The sequence below is a fragment of the Delphinapterus leucas genome, chromosome 16, assembly GCF_059928025.1.
Source record: "Delphinapterus leucas isolate spDelLeu-1000000601 "Yukka" chromosome 16, BTC_Dleu_Yukka2, whole genome shotgun sequence".
Taxonomy (NCBI): Eukaryota; Metazoa; Chordata; class Mammalia; order Artiodactyla; family Monodontidae; genus Delphinapterus; species Delphinapterus leucas.
The window spans coordinates 53121793-53139633 of NC_143144.1; the positions used below are offsets into that span (position 1 = coordinate 53121793).

The 17841-nt window shown below is 42.7% G+C and overlaps 1 protein-coding gene across 3 annotated transcripts in view; it reads right to left on the bottom strand.

Annotated features, from left to right (window-relative positions):
* Positions 1–17841, bottom strand: part of IDE (insulin degrading enzyme) — a 167425-nt gene that overhangs the window by 57908 nt on the left and 91676 nt on the right. For all 3 annotated transcript variants that reach the window (XM_022569341.3, XM_022569339.3, XM_089897924.1), the window contains 8 exons: positions 15902–16022; positions 12933–13024; positions 11825–11936; positions 9795–9962; positions 7979–8251; positions 6836–6897; positions 1268–1340; positions 504–571 (listed from right to left, as the gene is read on the bottom strand). In XM_022569341.3, the coding sequence (XP_022425049.1) occupies positions 504–571; positions 1268–1340; positions 6836–6897; positions 7979–8251; positions 9795–9962; positions 11825–11936; positions 12933–13024; positions 15902–16022 (969 nt within the window). The remainder of the gene's footprint in view (positions 1–503; positions 572–1267; positions 1341–6835; positions 6898–7978; positions 8252–9794; positions 9963–11824; positions 11937–12932; positions 13025–15901; positions 16023–17841) is intronic.

Genomic DNA, 17841 nt, shown 5'->3' on the forward strand with positions numbered 1-17841 from the left:
GTCTATGCAAACCTATGCTGAATGTCCCCAGTGGGACTCTGGGCCAGAGGGAAGAATCTTGGCTCTCCTCTGGGCACTCGAGGGCAGGCCCACTGAGGGCTCAGGACCGCCGCTTTGGCGGAGTGGTAGAGGCCAGAGTGCCCTACCGGCAAGAGCCTAATTACACTGCCAGCTTCCTCTTCTTACAAGTAAATGACAACCTTTCCAGATGATTAAAATGCACAAGCACCATGGAAAAGGCTGGGATAAATGTGGCTGGAGATGACTCATTGCAGAGTAACACAACTGTTCAAGCTAGAGGACAAGGCGGACAAGAGCAAAGGCTGAGTCTCTGCAGCTAAAAAGGAAAGAATGGCAACCTGGTCTTTAAGGGAGACCTAAAGTAGATGCCCGAATACCTCGTAACCTGAAATCTCTAGGTCTTATGTGTCCTGGTGAACAAGCTCCTTCTAAGTAGGAAGTCCTCTAACAGGGCAAGCTAACATGAAATTTATATTTCTTACTTGTGGCAAGGCTGGTGCTTGTGACAAATTTATATCATTTTGACATGGGAACTCTCCAACCACAGGACCTATAAAAAACAAAAGGTTTAATGCTTTGCACTTACTGATACTTGTACACAAGAGCAAACAAACAAACAAACACAAACCAGACTCAGCTAAAAATCTGCACCAGGTCCCGTTCATGTACCTTTCAGATCCTTTTAGGGTGTGTGCTCCCAAGGCCTTGTTCGCTTGTCCTGCCTCCTATCCAGAGTGTCCCTAATGATGGTTCATGATGTTACTGTGCTTAAATAGCCTTGGCCGCAGCTGCCTTAGTGCCCAGCTCTGACCTCACTGGACCCTGAGGCTCTGGCCACCCGGAAGGACCCAGTAAAACAACCTGGAAGGCCGGGGGAGTAAATGGTCATGGGGCAAACCGTCACAGACAGGAGATGGGAAGGACAGATAAACTGCTCACCCTTCCCCCGCCACATGCAGTTGTTCCACACAGCTTCTTTGGAGATGCCCTACCAGCACCTGGCCTTGTTTTCTTATGGAGCTGTGGCCAGCTCGGCACTGTGTCCTCTGCTGTTGGCTCTCTCCTTCACTGCCTCATTTCCTTTTTCCCCTTATTTTTGCTTTGACAGAGGAGACCCTGTCTCCAGTTAGTTCCCCTTCTGTGCCCCTTTACTTCCTGGTGGTCTATAAGGGCTGTGGCTATGGCATGGTACAGCTATCGCGTGCCTAAAAACACACTTTTGAAAAAGCCAATACTCAATACTTACAAGAATCCATTTCTCTGGCAAGAACATGGACGGATACCTTATGTCTTCTTGGGGCATCTACTGCCAACATTTCCTGGGTGGAAAGAATAGCAAGGTCACCCTTTTGCCCCACTAAGGAACTTAAAATGAGGTGCTCTCTTACGACCATGAAGAATCAGCTCTCACGCAGTCAGAAACAGTAAAGACGCCTCCCTTTCTTTCCCCTTACCTATAGTATTTCATTTGAACTCCACAAAAATTAGGAGGTAGGCAAGAATTATTCTTAACCCCATCTTACGATGAGAAAAGTGAGTCCAAGGAGATTAAGTGCTCAAGCTCCTACAGCTAGTAGGTACCTGGGCTGGGATTAAAAGCCTAGCCTAGTTCTCATTGGGGTGTGATGCAGGGCTGCACCTACTGATCTGCAGTGTCTGCAGAGACAACGGCCTGAGCTTAGTTAAGGGATGACCACGATGCCTGCCCCCCTAAGAAAAGAAGAAAACTAACATCTCTTGAGTGTCATCTTGTATCAGCCTCTCTCCTATGTTAGCTCACTTGATTCTCTGTAAGCTAAACATCATGATGATTCCTGTTTTAGAGACTGACTCTAAAACAAAGAGTCACACAGCTGGAGTCACACAGCTTGGAAGGGATGGTGCCAGAAGTGAGGTTTGCTTGTTCTCTCCATTCCACCACGTTGCTTTGAGGGACTCCCCTTAGTTACTACCAAGAAAGCCAGGAGTGGTATGTTGGCAGAAGGATCCTATGGGGAAGTGTCTCCTCACCTTTTCCTTGATGCTGGACCTGTATTTGTCTTTTCAAAAGGGAAAACACAAGTTGTGATGCAGCTTCCCCTGATGCCTCAGCCAGCAGCAATGTTTTGTAACCTCAGAGGACGAGATCATCAGCAAAGCCAGACTGACTCACGGTTATTTACGGAACAGTTATTGCAAGCCTGGCCCTGTGCAGCTGCAATGGAAGCCCTGCTGAGGTTGCACAGCAAGCTTGCCCACGGCTTTGCCAGCTGGCAGAACAGCCTCTTTCAGGAGCTCAGCCCAGGTCAGCCTCCAGTAACATGCAGTGCCTCATCTGAGAGCATCTTACTGGAGTAAAACGTTTGCTTCCAAAGATCTATTTTTGATCCCTTATCACCCAAACCTTCATTGCCCTCTTAACCTGTATCGGTTACAGCAGAATATCCTGTTCAATTTCCTGACCAACTTTGGATAATCCCCATTTTTCTAAAAACCAACCAACTGCAGAAATTTCTTAGAATTTCTCTATTCTAAGGAACACTAGAGTGCTAAGAGATACTTATAGGTATTCTGTGCAAAAAAAAAGAAAAAAGTGTCCACAGTGACAGCAGCTTAGGAAATATTTTGTTAATCAAAACTAAACAAATGCTGGGCTAAAGAAATCTTAACTATGGGGTTCTTAGAACTTTTCAAAAGCTAACATGCTCTGTGATTCACCAAGAATGAGAATAAAGAGTAGTCATTCCCAAACGTACATGGTCATGAAACCCTTTTTTCTAGGTACCCCCTACTAGTATCTTGTACCATGGAACATAGCTAGGGAAAGCCTGTTCTAGATTTAGCGTAAGCTTGGTAATAAATACTCTCATTTTTTCAAGACAAGAAAGTCAGTCTTATAACTGCTATTTTCACAAATTCAATAATCAGGTACCACCTGTAACTTCAAATAAATAACAGAATTTGTGGAAGGAAAGAGAAATCTTCATTTCTTCTGGAAACATCACAGTAAGTCATATTAAGTCATCATTCTTTTTGAGCACACATAACTAATAATGTCTTAAAATAAATGTCTTAGGAACCAAAAAGAGCTGAACATGAGCACCCTCTTTTGTAGGCAGTTGAGAACAAGTAGCTAACCTCACAAAGTGTAACAGTCTTAAGTAGTAAATCAACACAACTAAAACCCACTGTATAACACCAAGGAGGAAAACATATTCCGATCTAAAACATTCTGATTAAAATATTTAGAAATCCTAAGATTGAGTATTACTAATAAAGAGATAACGATAGAGACTGTTTAATAAATGCTACTAAGTGCCAATCACTTTACATACCTCATTTCAATGAATACCCCATAATCTCTATTTTGTAAATAAGGAAGCTTAAGTAATTTGGCCAAGGTCACAGAGCTAGCTAGCTGGTGATAGGGCTGAGCCCAGAGTCTGTGCTCAGAGGCCATATGTGCTCCTGCTGCTGCCCCACAGATCACTGAGTGAGGCCAGCAGCTCTGAGCAGGGCTCTGGATGGCTGAACAGCCTGGCAGCGGACACGTGTCCTGGAGCCCTGCTCTCACACCCAACTCTGCCCCTCATGGTCCTACTGCAGCTCTCTCTCCACAGACACAAAGACTACCTGGGGTTATATTTCAGAACAGAATCTTATTTTATATATTGTTTTATTTAAAAAATATGTATGTGTTGGGAGTTCCCTGGTGGTCCAGTGGTTAGGACTCTGTGCTTCCACTGCAGGGATTATGTGTTTGATCCCTGGTCAGGGAGTTAAGATCCCACATGCTGCATGGTGTGGCCAAAAAATAAAAGAAAAAAAATTAAAAAAAAAAAAGTATGCGCTTTTGTTACATACATACACACACATTTTTTAAAATAGATTTTATTTTTTCAAGCAGTTTGGGTTCACAGCAAAATTGAGTGGAAGGTGCACAGATTTTCCATATACCCACTGCCCCTTCACAGGCCGAGCCTCCCCCTTGTCAAAATATATATATTTTTAAAAGACTATCACTGGGACTTCCCTGGTGGTGCAGTGGTTGGGAGTCCGCCTGCCAGTGCAGGGGACACAGGTTCGAGCCCTGATCTGGGAGGATCCCACATGCCGCGGAGTGGCTAGGCCCGAGAGCCACAGCTGCTGAGCCTGCGCTCTAGAGCCCTCGCGCTACAACTACTTAAGCCCGCAACAGGGGAAGCAGCCACCACAATGAGAGGCCCGTGCACCGCGGCAAGGAGTAGCCCCCGCTTGCCGCAGCTGGGGAGGGCCCTCATGCAGCAGCGAAGACCCAACAGAGCCAAAATTTAAAACTAAACAAATAATATTAAAAAAAAAAAAGACTATCACTGCAAAAAAGCACAATTCCTCTACACAATGCAAGGGAGCCATGAGGTAAAGAAAATGGTAAATTGCCCAGCCAGCCATGTCCATAGCCAAAATGGTTCAAATCCCATTGCTGAAAAGGGAACATTCAAAATACTGTCTTTTACTGTCAAATTTTGAACCTAAAATTGCTACTGTCTCTCTTTTCTTATTGCTAAGGTGTTACTGGCTATATGAATACTTGTTTGCACATACAGAGACCAGAAACCTTGTCGTCCTGCAGAGGATCTGGGGGGAAAGTAACTGGTAGACAGTGCTAAATGACCCTTTTCTTCTATGAAACAATCAGCACCTCCACCCCAGGGCTATTTCCTTTTCCTCACTCTCCCACACAGCACCAACAGTGGTGAATTCGATCTGATTAGCCTTCACTGTACAATTAATTTCACAAAATCATTCCAATGAGAACTGCAAGCACCACTCCTGTTATGGCAGTTACAACAGATCCCTGAGAAATGACCTTGAAAAGCAGATGACATCCCTCCCAGAGATGTTAGCATGAGGCAGGACCTGAGCTCCCAACGAAAAACCTGTTGTCTGATAAATCAGATATGAACCAGGAGAAGTGGCTAAGGATACTAGATAGGGTATAATTCTAAGGTACTATGGTAATTATGGAGTAGAATTTTGTTCCTTGTCCTAAAAAACAGACATAAAAGTATTTTACACAAATTAGAGGTCCCAATACATTACAAAGAATATATATAGCGCTTTAGGTACAACTCTATTGCAGCATAAATTTTTAATTTCTGCACTTAGCATGGTTACTACACATTATATGCCCACTTAAAATTTTTGCTACCCTTCTATGAATTCTGTTACAGGTGGGGAAAATTTGGATGGTGTAAACCTCTTCAAGCTATACTGGGAAAACTTTAATGGTGGTGCCTCTCTTTTCTCTTGATGAACTGAACTTTCTCAGTGAGCTCAGGCATTTAAAGCTTACAAATCTGGGACCTCCCTGGTGGCGCAGTGGTTAAGAATCCGCCTGCCAATGCTGGGGACACAGGTTCTAGCCCTGGCCTGGGAAGATCCCACAGGCCGCAGAGCAGCTAAGTCCGTGCGCCACAACTACTGAGCCTGCACCCTAGAGCCCACGAGCCACAACTGCTGAGCCCGCGTGCCACAACTACTGGAGTCTGCGCTCTGCAACAAGAGAAGCCACTGTAATGTGAAGCCCGCGCACTGCAGCGAACAGTAGCTCCCCGCTCACCACAACTAGAGAAAGCCTGCGTGCAGCAATGAAGACCCAACACAGCCAAAAATAAATAAATAAATATAATAATTAGTATAAAAAGTCATTCTACTTTAAAAAAAACTCACAAATCTCTAGTTTGGGATTAGCAGATACAAACTACTATATATAAAATAGACAAACAATAAGACTATATTCAATATCTTATAATAACCTATAATGGAAAAGAATATGAAAAAGAATATATATATATATATAAAATGGAATCACTTTGCTGTACACCTGAAACTAACATGACATTGTAAATCAACTATACTTCAATAAACACAATTAAAATAAACAACTCAGGAGATCTCTGAACACAGTTCAAAGGTGAGTAATCATTTATTTATTTATTTATCTTTTGCCGTACGTGGGCCTCTCACTGTTGTGGCCTCTCCCATTGCAGAGCACAGGCTCTGGACGCGCAGGCTCAGCGGCCATGGCTCATGGGCCTAGCAGCTCCGCGGCATGTGGGACCTTCCCGGACCGGGGCACGAACCTGTGTCCCCTGCATCAGCGGGCGGACTCTCAACCACTGAGCCACCAGGGCAGCCCAGTAATCATTTATTTTTAAAAGGAGCCATAGTGGCAACTAAATTAGTGAAGATGATTTATAGTTGCCAGAGACTGGAAAATAATCTGATTCCCAAGTTCTATTTGTTTTCTTTGCTCTTTCTTCCCACCAAAAGCTCAGCGATGTTCTTTGTGGGCTGGGGCGAGGAACAGAGAGAAGAAACAGAAGGGTAACCTAAACAGGTGGATCTGGAAGCCAGGAAGGGCCACCACGGTCCTCGGTCCAGAGGGAGAGAAAAACAGTACTGGGTTCAATAGGGACTATCTCTTTTTCCTAACAGTAATATGTGTCAAAAATACTTAGGTCCAGGGCTTCCCTGGTGGCACAGTGGTTGAGAGTCCGACTGCCGATGCAGGGGACACGGGTTCATGCCCCAGTCCAGGAGGATCCCACATGCCGCCGAGCGGTTAGGCCCGTGAGCCATGGCCGCTGAGCCTGCGCGTCCGGAGCCTGTGCTCCACGACGGGAGAGGCCACAACCGTGAGAGGCCCGCGTACCACACACACACACAAAAAATACTTAGGTCCATAAAAATGCCTTCATAAATCCGGCCTGAATGGGTACAAAGCAGCAACACACAACACAGTGCATACAGTATTTCCTTATCAAAACCTAAACATGCAAATTGAACCTACCTTATAGAATTTGATAATATCTTCCTTGGTAAGTGTTTTTAAATAGGCAACTTCTGTATTATCTAAAAAAGTAATCAAACAAGAATTTACAGTATTTTCATTTTAAGTATCCCAGAACACTACACTAAACGACAATATACTTCACTCCAACACTCTTAAGAATCCATCTTTCTGAGTGATCATCTGCTCCTGCAAGTAGTAAGGGAATAAATTTCAAGTAAAAAGTAAGAGGATATCCTGTCTCTCTAGTTATGAGCTGTTGGGTCTTGGGCTAGTCACTTCAAGTTTTCTGAGCCTCAGTTTCCTCATCTAGAAATTGGGGATAACAACTACTTAACTGACAATAACACAATACCAGGGGCACAGGGCAAATGCTCAATAAGTGGGAGGTACTGGGTTGGCCAAGAAGTTCGCACAGGTTTTTCCGAAACATCTTACGGAAAAACCTGAACGAACTTCTTGGCCAACCTAGTACTATTAACAGTGAATCCAACTGCTAGAAAAATTACAGGTAAAGAAACACAGGCCCAAAAAATGTTACTTGGCTGAGATCTTTGGCTTGTTGGTGTCACAGTGAGAACACAGCCCAACTCTTTCTGACTTCTAGTGTAGCTGAGCGCACTCCATTGTTAATCTGTTCTAAGAAAGGCAAAAGGAAGCTGATAGGCAGGACACTTTGGGGAGCACAGTCTCCCAAATCTAAAAGCACTGACAAATTTTGGGAGATCCCTAAAGGGAAATGTTTGAACCCCTGTGCCTCCAGGGCAGCACCTGTCTCAAGAGAGTTCAATTTGCACATTTTCCATTTAGAGTTATGAGAAATACCTACATATCTGTGCTCAGAACCTCAGGGGCGTACTGAATGAACACAAAAAGTGAAATCAGATTTATTATTAGTGCATTATTATGAGATACAGATAGATCCAGCTCTAGTTCAGAGAAGGAAAAAAAAAGCTCAAGTTTCTACTAGGAAATTGTTGTTACATTAAATAAAGATTCTTTAGAAGTGGTATGCCTCCACCCCCATCCCAAATCGTACTGGAACATCATCTACAAAACAAATACCATTTTGTAGAATGACATCAATGTCCTCAAATGTTTTACTTGCATGCCATGAATGTTGGGGCCCTAATTTTGCCTTACCTCTGTCAAAATTGTATTGCTGGGAGATGATCTCCCCCCAGTATTTAGCACACTCTGCAGACAGTTTCTTTGGTTTGTCTAGTCGACGAATCGCTAATGCTTGGATGTGTTTTTGGAAGGCCTCTTCTGTCATGTCCTCTATGGACTTTTCCATGGTAATTAAGAAAGCTTCCACTCTGCTTTCTAGGTAGTGAGGTGGCTTTTCTGACTGGATGATGAACCGTAAGCCCTGTATGCCATTGGCTCGGCGTGGCCCACTGAAGACAATATAGCCTGAAACGCAAACACCAACCAGTCAGGACCTTGGCATTTGAGACATGGGTCACACTTAATCTTTCAAAAATTATCCTGTCAGAGCAAATAAAATCGACTTTAGGGCTTTATATTATTCACCTCTGAAGAAATGAGCCATTAAAATATCTTCAGTTCCTAAGGACAGGGCAGAAGAGCTCCCTGAAGAATAGTCAGAAATTTGGAGATAAAACCCTTGTTTATCTTTCAGACTCAATATTCCCAGGCTCCTCCCTGTCTGCTAGTTAATCCCCTTCAATCCATGTTAAAGTTATTCTCATCCCTATGAAATGCTGGACTCATTTTCATCCCCTAACCATTGTCCTAGCTCGGCTTCCTTTCACGTCCAAGTTCCTTATGTGAACTTGCCTCCACTATTGCATTTCTTGCTAGATAACCCGTTCCTGGACCAACTCCATTCAGACTGCAAATCTTTAGACCAAGTAACTGAAGGTCATACTTCCACTGTCACCTTGTGAGCTCATACACTACCTACCGTCTACATCTTTCCTAAACAGCGTTCGTGGCTTGCCTTCTCCAGCTGCTCTGCCCCAAACCACACCTCCCTACCTTCAGCATAGCCTTTAGAGTTTGAACACTCTTAGTAGCATTTGCCACACTGTACTACAATTATTCCTTACAGGTCTGCATTCCTGACTAGATTGTGAGCTCCATGAAGGGAAAGACCATCCATAACTTATCCACTTTTTTTTTTTTTTTTTGCTGTACGCGGGCCTCTCACTGTTGTGGCCTCTCCCGCTGTGGAGCACAGGCTCCACGGCCATGGCTCACGGGCCCAGCCGCTCCGCGGCATGTGGGATCCTCCCGGACCGGGGCACGAACCCGTGTCCCCTGCATCGGCAGGCGGACTCTCAACCACTGCGCCACCAGGGAAGCCCCTTATCCACTTTTGCTGTCCAGCATCTACCACTGTGGTTATTTAAAAAAAGATTGTTACTTGGGGACACTCGCCCAAATCCTTTTTCATTGGTTATTCAATGTACATTACTGGGGCTTGTTTCTTTCCTTAATTGATCAAAGCTGCCAGGATCTCCAAGGCTTTTAACACTGCCTAGAACTCTGCCGAAACATTTCCTCTTACTGAGTACCTTCTGAGTACCTTCTATGTGCCCCAGGCTTGGGAAACAAAGATGAATAAAAGAAAATACCTGCCCCCTCAATGAATCCAAAATTCAGTAAATCTAAGCTTCTGTGGATGGCTTGCTTCCCACCTTGTCACCCATAACAGACTTCCCCTAGCATCCCACCCAAAATGACCTTTTTATAGACTCGTATGTAATGTAAACACAGTATCATCTCCTTAAGAACTGCTCTAATGTCCATGCGATATTAACTGCTTATCTTCTAGAAGTGGATTCCCCACAAACAAGGCTTTCACAGTCTTTCTGAGTAGAGCATGCCTGAAGCATCATGCTAGGGGACTGTACATGTGGAGAATGCTCTCGAGAACAATGGCTGTTCCTCAAGGACTGAGGTATCCTGCCATCCCCTGCTTCCCCCTCACCCAGCTGTTCCTTGGTGCGCAGGGTGTTGAAGCATGGCTCGGAGATGATCTGACAGAAGAGCTCCAGAAACATGTTCTCCGAGGTGCTCTGCATGTCTGTTTGGTAGTATATCTCGATGCCACAGTTATTGTGAACTTCATTCCTCTGCTGATAGACAAACCATCCTCCTAGGAAGTTTCAAGAAGACAGCAACACGTTCAAAAATTTATTTAGGGTTTAATAAAGTTACTGTTTTGTTTGGCTGTTATGAAGTTGTTCAGTTCGATTGGTGTCTTTTGGCAGTTCCAAACTGTTACAGTTAATTCATTAAGAATGTGAAACTCAACTTACCCAAGGGAATCCTAATACAGTGATCTGTACTTGGTAGGCCCTCTATAAATACTCACTGACTTTAAAGGGCAAAACACTTACAAAAAACCCATTTTATGACTAAGTATTGATGCTAAATGAGATCCATAGTTAATGAAATCTACAATGTAGTGTACATACTAGATTAGAACTAGCTAATATCTATAAGAACTTCAACAGAAATACTACCTATGTTTTAATAACCATACAAAACAATTTTTAAATGACTAGTTGTGCCATTATCTACTTAGCATTCTATTCCTCATACTGTTTACCAACACCCACACTGAAGGTCAATTCACAAATTTACACAAATGTGCACAATGCTCAGAGATGACAGCCTAACACCTTACTTTAGAGATGAGGCGACGAAGACCCTGAGAAGCGGGGTGACTTGTCCAAGGACACAAAGTTGGATGGTGGAGAGCTAAGACAAAAACTCAGATATGCTGATCAAGTATTCATCAAAGTTATAAACAGATGGCCATGCTTTATGATCTGACAACTATTTCATGAGCAGTAAATGTGACTAAGCAAATACACCGTGTTTAGTCATTGCCTGATGACCATGTGCTATGGTTTTTGAATGGCAGTTTGTTCGTCCATTCAATCATCTGTTCTTTCAGCTGTACCGAGCGGCTTGTGGGATATTAGTTTCCCAACCAGGAATCGAACCAGGGCCCTAGGCAGTGAAAGTGCAGAGTTCTAACCACTGGACCACCAGGGAATTCCCTTGAATGGCAGTTCCTGAGTCTCCCTCTCTGCCATGCTGCGGTGACTGAGGAACAAACTAAGTGAAGTTTGAAAGTAACCATTACCAGGTCTGTAATGACTGGCCATGCAGAATAGCAGTGCTGTGCTCAAAGTGTCTTTGAGCATTCAACAGAGAGATCCTGAGGTAATGCTTTAGTAGCTACTCAAGTGAGCCAGACACAGACTCCAGCCTTAAGAAATGTATAGACTAACGGGGGAGATGGAGATGCACTTCAATCCCAATACAAGAGAAGAAGTGCTGAGTAGGTTAAACAAGGAAAGGTTCAGAAAACCTGTGCTGGGGGTTCAGAAGAGGAAGTGATTACTTTTAGAAAAAGTTCAAAGAAAAAAATCAATGCTTCTCATCCCTGGTCTAACATACTTCCCACCATACAGTTCTGAACAATATTGAAAATAATGCTTAATGAGTTCTATATCAAAGGAAACCACTGTTAATGTAAAAGTAACCCAACATTGCAAACTCCAATATATTATTATCAATTCTTTATATTAATTCCTTATCAAATATGCATGCAATGAATACATGGTGTTATCTGCACCTACCAAAGACTCCTATGCACTCCTAATTCTAATTTACATTTTTATAAATAAATTTTATTTCATGCTTCACAGTCAACATTTCTTTAGTTTTGTGATTTTTTTCCTAACTCCTCTATACTCAATTACCAGTCAATTCCAATATCATTCTCTTCAAAATAATTGCCTACCTCCAATTTCACCTCTTTGGCACTCCTACAGATAATTTTCCTGCAGAATTATCTACCTCTAGCTATAAATAGTAGAGGATCCCAGTAGATCTTTACCATAAAACTATATATTATCATCCAAGTGACTTCAACTCATCTGTAATCACACACGATATTATGTCAAAGTAGTCCATTACCAAAGATATAACATTTCCACTTACTGTCAGGGAGCTGAACTTCTCTATACCGAACCAGCTGACTTGGAAGGAGAGGTTTTGTATGAGCATGTTCAATAAGGGTGTCTTCAACCATCTGCATAATTCCTAACGCAGCCTGTGGAAGAAGATAGGTCACAGCACATTACAAATCACAAACGTATCTTGATTAGATAGTAGCCCATGCAATATGAAACAACATGCTTGTGAAACAAACTAACCTAGTTTATCATAAGAGTGGATTTTTAAATCTTAAATACATTTGATCCTGTTCAAATGGATAAAAGCTGAACTCATCAGTTTGCAACAGAGTCAGTATGGTAGTAGTGAAGAGAAACAGAGACCCAGACCATCATCAGCACTGATCTCGATCCTGGGGAAAAGGCACTGCCAAAGCTGGAGAGGTATTGATGATGGAAAGGTGGTCCCACGTCAATGACCCACACCAGACAACTGGGGCTATAGCAAAGCAAAGGAGGTAAGCATGAGGCTTTATTCTGAATAAAACTGACCTGGGGAAGAATACTGTCTCAGCCACTTATTAGCACCTGACCTTGGCATATTGTTTTGGAGGCAATATAACAGAGTGGTAGAGAGTGTGGGCTTTTAAGACAGACTACCAAGGGAATCTGGAATGCTTTCCACGTGCTGAACACTTAAGAATATACTATTTAATTTAATCCTTATAAGTAATTTTACCGATAAGGAAATTGAGCATAGAGAGATTAAGACGTTTTCAGAAGATTACATAACTTGTAAGCGGAGGAGTCAAGGTTTGAATCCAGCCTGATTCTACACCATGTGCTCTTATCCACTACACAGTCCTGCTGTCCTACAGAGTAGGGATAATTATTCCCATTTCCTTCAATGATTGCATGAGGCAGGCAAAAACAGAGGAGACAGCTGTGAAAGTAGGTCCACAGTTAACCATGATCATTCTGCTCCCCCTATACCCTCCCCTACCTTCCTGCACAGGGCAGGGAAGCCTGAGTCAACACTAATGTGCTTATACAGCCACACTGTGCTGGTTAGTTAGTAATCTTAGACCAACTAGGGTAAAATTTTCTCTTGCAATGATGCATAAAAGATTATTGCTAAAACCTCAGTCCCGCACCTGCTTTGTTATGTTTCCATGGAGAAGGGCTTCAATGTGCAGCCGTGACAGGAGCTGAGGTATGAAGGCCTTAAGGCGAGGAAGGGTAACATCTGTAAACAAGAGTAAGAAATAGTAAGCTCTACCTATAAGGTTTTCTAAAAAAAAAACTCTGCGACAATTTGAGATTTACAGAAAAGTTGCAAAAATATTACAGGGAGTTCCCATATACCCTTCACCCAGTTTGCTCTTACGTTAACATCTGTAACAACCATAGGATGATGACCAAAACTAAGAAGTTAACACTGGGACAATACTATTAACTAAAATACAGACTTTATTTGGATTTCAGGTTTTCCACTAATATCCCTTTCCTGTTCCAGGATCTAATCCACAATCCCACCTTGCATTTAGTTGTCATGTGTCCTTAGTTTCCTCCAATCTGTAACAGTTCCTTGGTCTTTCCTTGCCTTTCACGACCTTAAGATTTTTTTTTTTTTTTTTTCCAGTACGTGGACCTCTCACTGTTGTGGCCTCTCCCGTTGCGGAGCACAGGCTCCGGACGCGCAGGCTCAGCAGGCCCAGCTGCTCCACGGCATGTGGGATCTTCCCGGACAGGGGCACGAACCCGCGTCCCCTGCATCGGCAGGCGGACTCTCAACCACTGCGCCACCAGGGAAGCTCTGACCTTAAGAGTTTTCAGCAGTACTGCTCAGTTATTTTATAGAATGCCCTTTATTTGGGCTTGTCTAGTGTTTTCTCGTGCTTAAATTGAGCTTCTGTATTCTTAGAAAGAATACCCCAGAGGTAATATGTCTTTCTCAGGGCATCACATCAGGGGCACATGATGCTGTTACGCTGTAATACTGGTGATGTAAACACTGACCACGTGGCTATAGTGCTGTCTGCCAGCGGACTGTTTTAATCTTTTGGTTATAATTAAGTAACTCATGTATGCTCTACAAGCAATTAGGAAAAGCCACCCCACCAATGCCTTCTTTTCCCATTATAATTTTTAAATATTTACTTTGGAGGAAATACTTTGAGACCACACAAATATTTTGTCCTTACTTAACTTTTACCCACTAATTTAGCATCCAATGGTGGATACTGCCTGTATCAATTATTATTATGGAATCCTAATAGTGTATTTTCTGTTCTTCTCATTACTTTTACATGTACTGATTTAATTCTTCAGTAAAGAAGAGTTGTCCCTTCTCCATTAGGACACCATACTAATAAATGCTACAATGGATGCTAAAATTAGTGAATAAAATTTAAAGAGAGACATAGGAAGGGAATTAACAAGTGCTTACTATGCATCAGGCATTTTATAGATGTTATCTTATAAACTATAAATTGTGCGTTATTATCCCCATTTTAAAGGTGAGAAAACTGAAGTTAAGAAAATTTAAGTTTCTTGTCCAAAGTCATCAAGTTAGTAAGTGGCAGAGCTGCATTTGAATCTTAGTCTAATTCCAAAATGCATACCCATCCCACTCCACTGCACTGCCCTAGAAGTCCCCTTCACTAGACCCCTCAGCTCTCTCTGCAAACTTCTATAACAATACTCAGTCTCTTTGCCTCTACAAAAAACAATCTGTTTTACATTTACGCTTTGCCACTAGACTGGAGCTCCTTGATCCAAGAAACCCCACCTAGTTGATCATTTTTTAATCTCAAGCACCTGCAGTCTGGCGCCTGGTGCATAGCAGGCAGTCAGTAAATGCGGTTGGACCACACTGAATTCTGAGGTTCTTGCTACCCTGGCACCTGGATAGCTGACAGACGTAGAGTCACAGGGGAGCCAGCCTCTCATATTGAGTTGTCTCCAGATTAAGCCATGTTGGCATTACCGGATTATTGATGAATATATATATCAAAACAGAATGATTATTAGAGCAGAAAATTTCAACCGAAAAAGTGCTGACTTTCTCTTTATAAAACACATTTTAGGAAGGCATCACATGCCTATGTGAAACTTTAGAACTAATTCTGCTTACAATTCATATACCATCTGACCCAGAATCTAACAAAGGGGGTGGGAATCCCCAAATCTCTGCTTTTGGATCATGCTGAATGCAGGTTCGGTCTCTTGAAAATGTATTTAACATCAATTATGTGGTATTTTTTAAAAAAGGTAAAATTCCTGCTTGTTACAACCGGATGTGACTCATAACCATTTTGCAAAGAAAAGTGTATTAACTGTCCAGATTAAAAACATATCTGTTCTAGTTAATAAATTTTATAATCTATATGCCTACTCAACCAATAAAATAATGACCTTCAATACTTTGCTCTTGATTTGTCACTAAAGTCATCAAAGGCGCAGTGATACATAATAAGAAAGGACTTGTCATAAAAGATCATTAAAGGGCTTCCCTGGTGGCGCAGTGGTTGAGAGTCCGCCTGCCGATGCAGGGGACACGGGTTTGTGCCCCGGTCCGGGAGGATCCCACATGCCGTGGAGCGGCTGGGCCCGTGAGCCGTGGCCGCTGGGCCTGCGCGTTCGGAGCCTACGCTCTGCAACGGGAGAGGCCGCAACGGTAAGAGGCCCGCGTACTGCAAAAAACCAAAAACAAAAACAACAACAAAAATGCCTAAGCATTCTTTCTGTGTGATAAGACTTTCAAGCTCAGCCCTTTTTTCCTTTTCTGAAAACTTCAATATTAACAAGGTAAGTGCTTGGGTCAAAACACTGTCATCTGCAGAAATCTATTAACAGTAATAACTGACTGTTGTGGGTCCAGGTTGAAAACAGCAAATGTGGTTAAACTGCCTGAATACAAAAGCCACTTCAAAGGCCACCACTGCTTTTCTAAAAACAAAAACAAAACAAAAACAAAAAAACCCAAAAAACAGTATGCCCAGCTGGCTTTAATGGAACTACAAGTTATTAGAAAGCATAAATACTAGGTGATAGGATAAAACCAAAATGATTTTAGAAAAGAATGAAGAAAGCATTAGGCTATAAGTAGAAAGAGTCTCACCATCCAGGGCTTCTTTCAATTCATCTTTAGTCCAGGCCACTTCAGTCATCAGCAAGCGGAGGTAGTACATGGCGTGCTGGTGAGGCTGTTCAGCTCGGAAATTGTTAAGAGATCGCATATACTAGTGAAGGGAGATGTGGGTTTGTTAATTTTATCGATCTTTTTAAAATCATTTCAAAAGGTCAGCTATAATCAAACTTCATTTTGCATAAATGATGTGTTAAATGGGATGCAGAGATATCTGCTTCATCTTCCTTTTCGAAGTTATATAATTTAGAATGGGACTTACTCCTCTCTCCCTTTGATACTTAAACTAAAGAGCATGCTTTTTCTTTTTTCTTTCTTTTTTTTTAAGTAATTTTTTTGTTTTTTGTCCCCATAATTAAGAAATGTAAAGTTAAAGTTAAGAAATGTAAAATTCTGAGAACAGAACTTCAATTAAATTCAATTAAAATATATGTTCCTTATAACACCAGAAATAGTATCAAGAGTGAGGTGTGTACACTGAGTCTTAAAAATGATTGCGGACTTCCCTGGTGGCGCAGTGGTTAAGAATCCGCCTGCCAATGCCGGGGACACGGGTTCGAGCCCTGGTCCGGGAAGATCCCACATGCTGTGGAGCAACCACGCCCATGCACCACAACTACTGAGCCTGTGCTCTAGAGCCCATGAGCCACAACTACTGAGCCCGTGTGCCACAACTACTGAAGCCCACAACTACTGAGCCTGTGCCTAGAGCCCATGCTCTGCAACAAGAGAAGCTACCACAATGAGAAGCCCGCACACCTCAACGAAGAATAGCCCCCGTTCACCGCAACTAGAGAAAAGCCCGCGTGCAACAATGAAGACCCAACGCAGCCAAAAATAAATAAATAAAGAAAAACGATTGCATGTTGTACTTTCAAAAGGTTTTTTTTTTTTTTTTTTTTTTTTTGGTCATACTGCAAGGCATGAAGGATCTTACTTCCCTGACCAGGGATCAAACCTGTGCCCTCTGCAGTGGAAGCTTGGAGTCTTAACCACTGGACCACCAGAGAAGTCTTGAGCATAATTTTTCTTTGTCCAGGCTGCTGCTTTACCCCCAGCATCTGACATGTACTCTAAGTACCTTCACTACAGGATCTCTTTCATCTCTCAGAAAGTTATCCCCAGTTTTCAAGGCCTCCATCTCTTGGCATTCTTTAATTCTTCACCATAAGGTCATCCCAAAAGTCTCTCTAAGCAAGCAACATGGATATGTATATATAAAAAATATTGAATCTTAATTTGAAAACTGATGATAATTTCTTTGGGTGTACAATGAAGGTCATAGTTTGGCTTTTAAAGTAGCTATCCATCCCATATTTCCATTACTGGACCAACCATGAGTTGAATTTAAGTGGAAGATACATCAAGCCTAAATAGTCTCCCCTAATGTGACAAGGCTGTCATGGAAGGCTGAGGTCCCTCCTGCAGAATAGAGTGTTCTTCTTTTTTTTTCTTCCCTTTTTATTTATTTGTTTGTTTGTTTATTTAATTTTTGGCTGTGTTGGGTCTTCATTGCTGCACGTGGGCTTTCTCTAGTTGCAGCGAGCGAGGGCTACTCTTCGTTGCAGTTCACAGGCTTTTCACTGCGGTGGCTTCTCTTGTTGCAGTGCACAGGAGCTAGGCACGTGGGCTTCAGTAGTTGTGGCTCATGGGCTCTAGAGTGCAGGCTCAGTAGTTGTGGTGCATAGGCTTAGTTGCTCTGTGGCATGTGGGATCTTCCCAGACCTGCCCTCGAACCTGTGTCCCCTGCACTGGCAGGTGGATTCTTAACCACTGAGCCACCAGGGAAGCCCTAGAGTGTTCTTCTTAAATGGAGGTTGGATGAAACCTTCAAGGAGTCCCTGAAAGCCACTAGGTCTACCTCAGGCTCCTCTCTGAAAGTCAGTGCTACCCTAGCTCTTAGGGCCTACAGA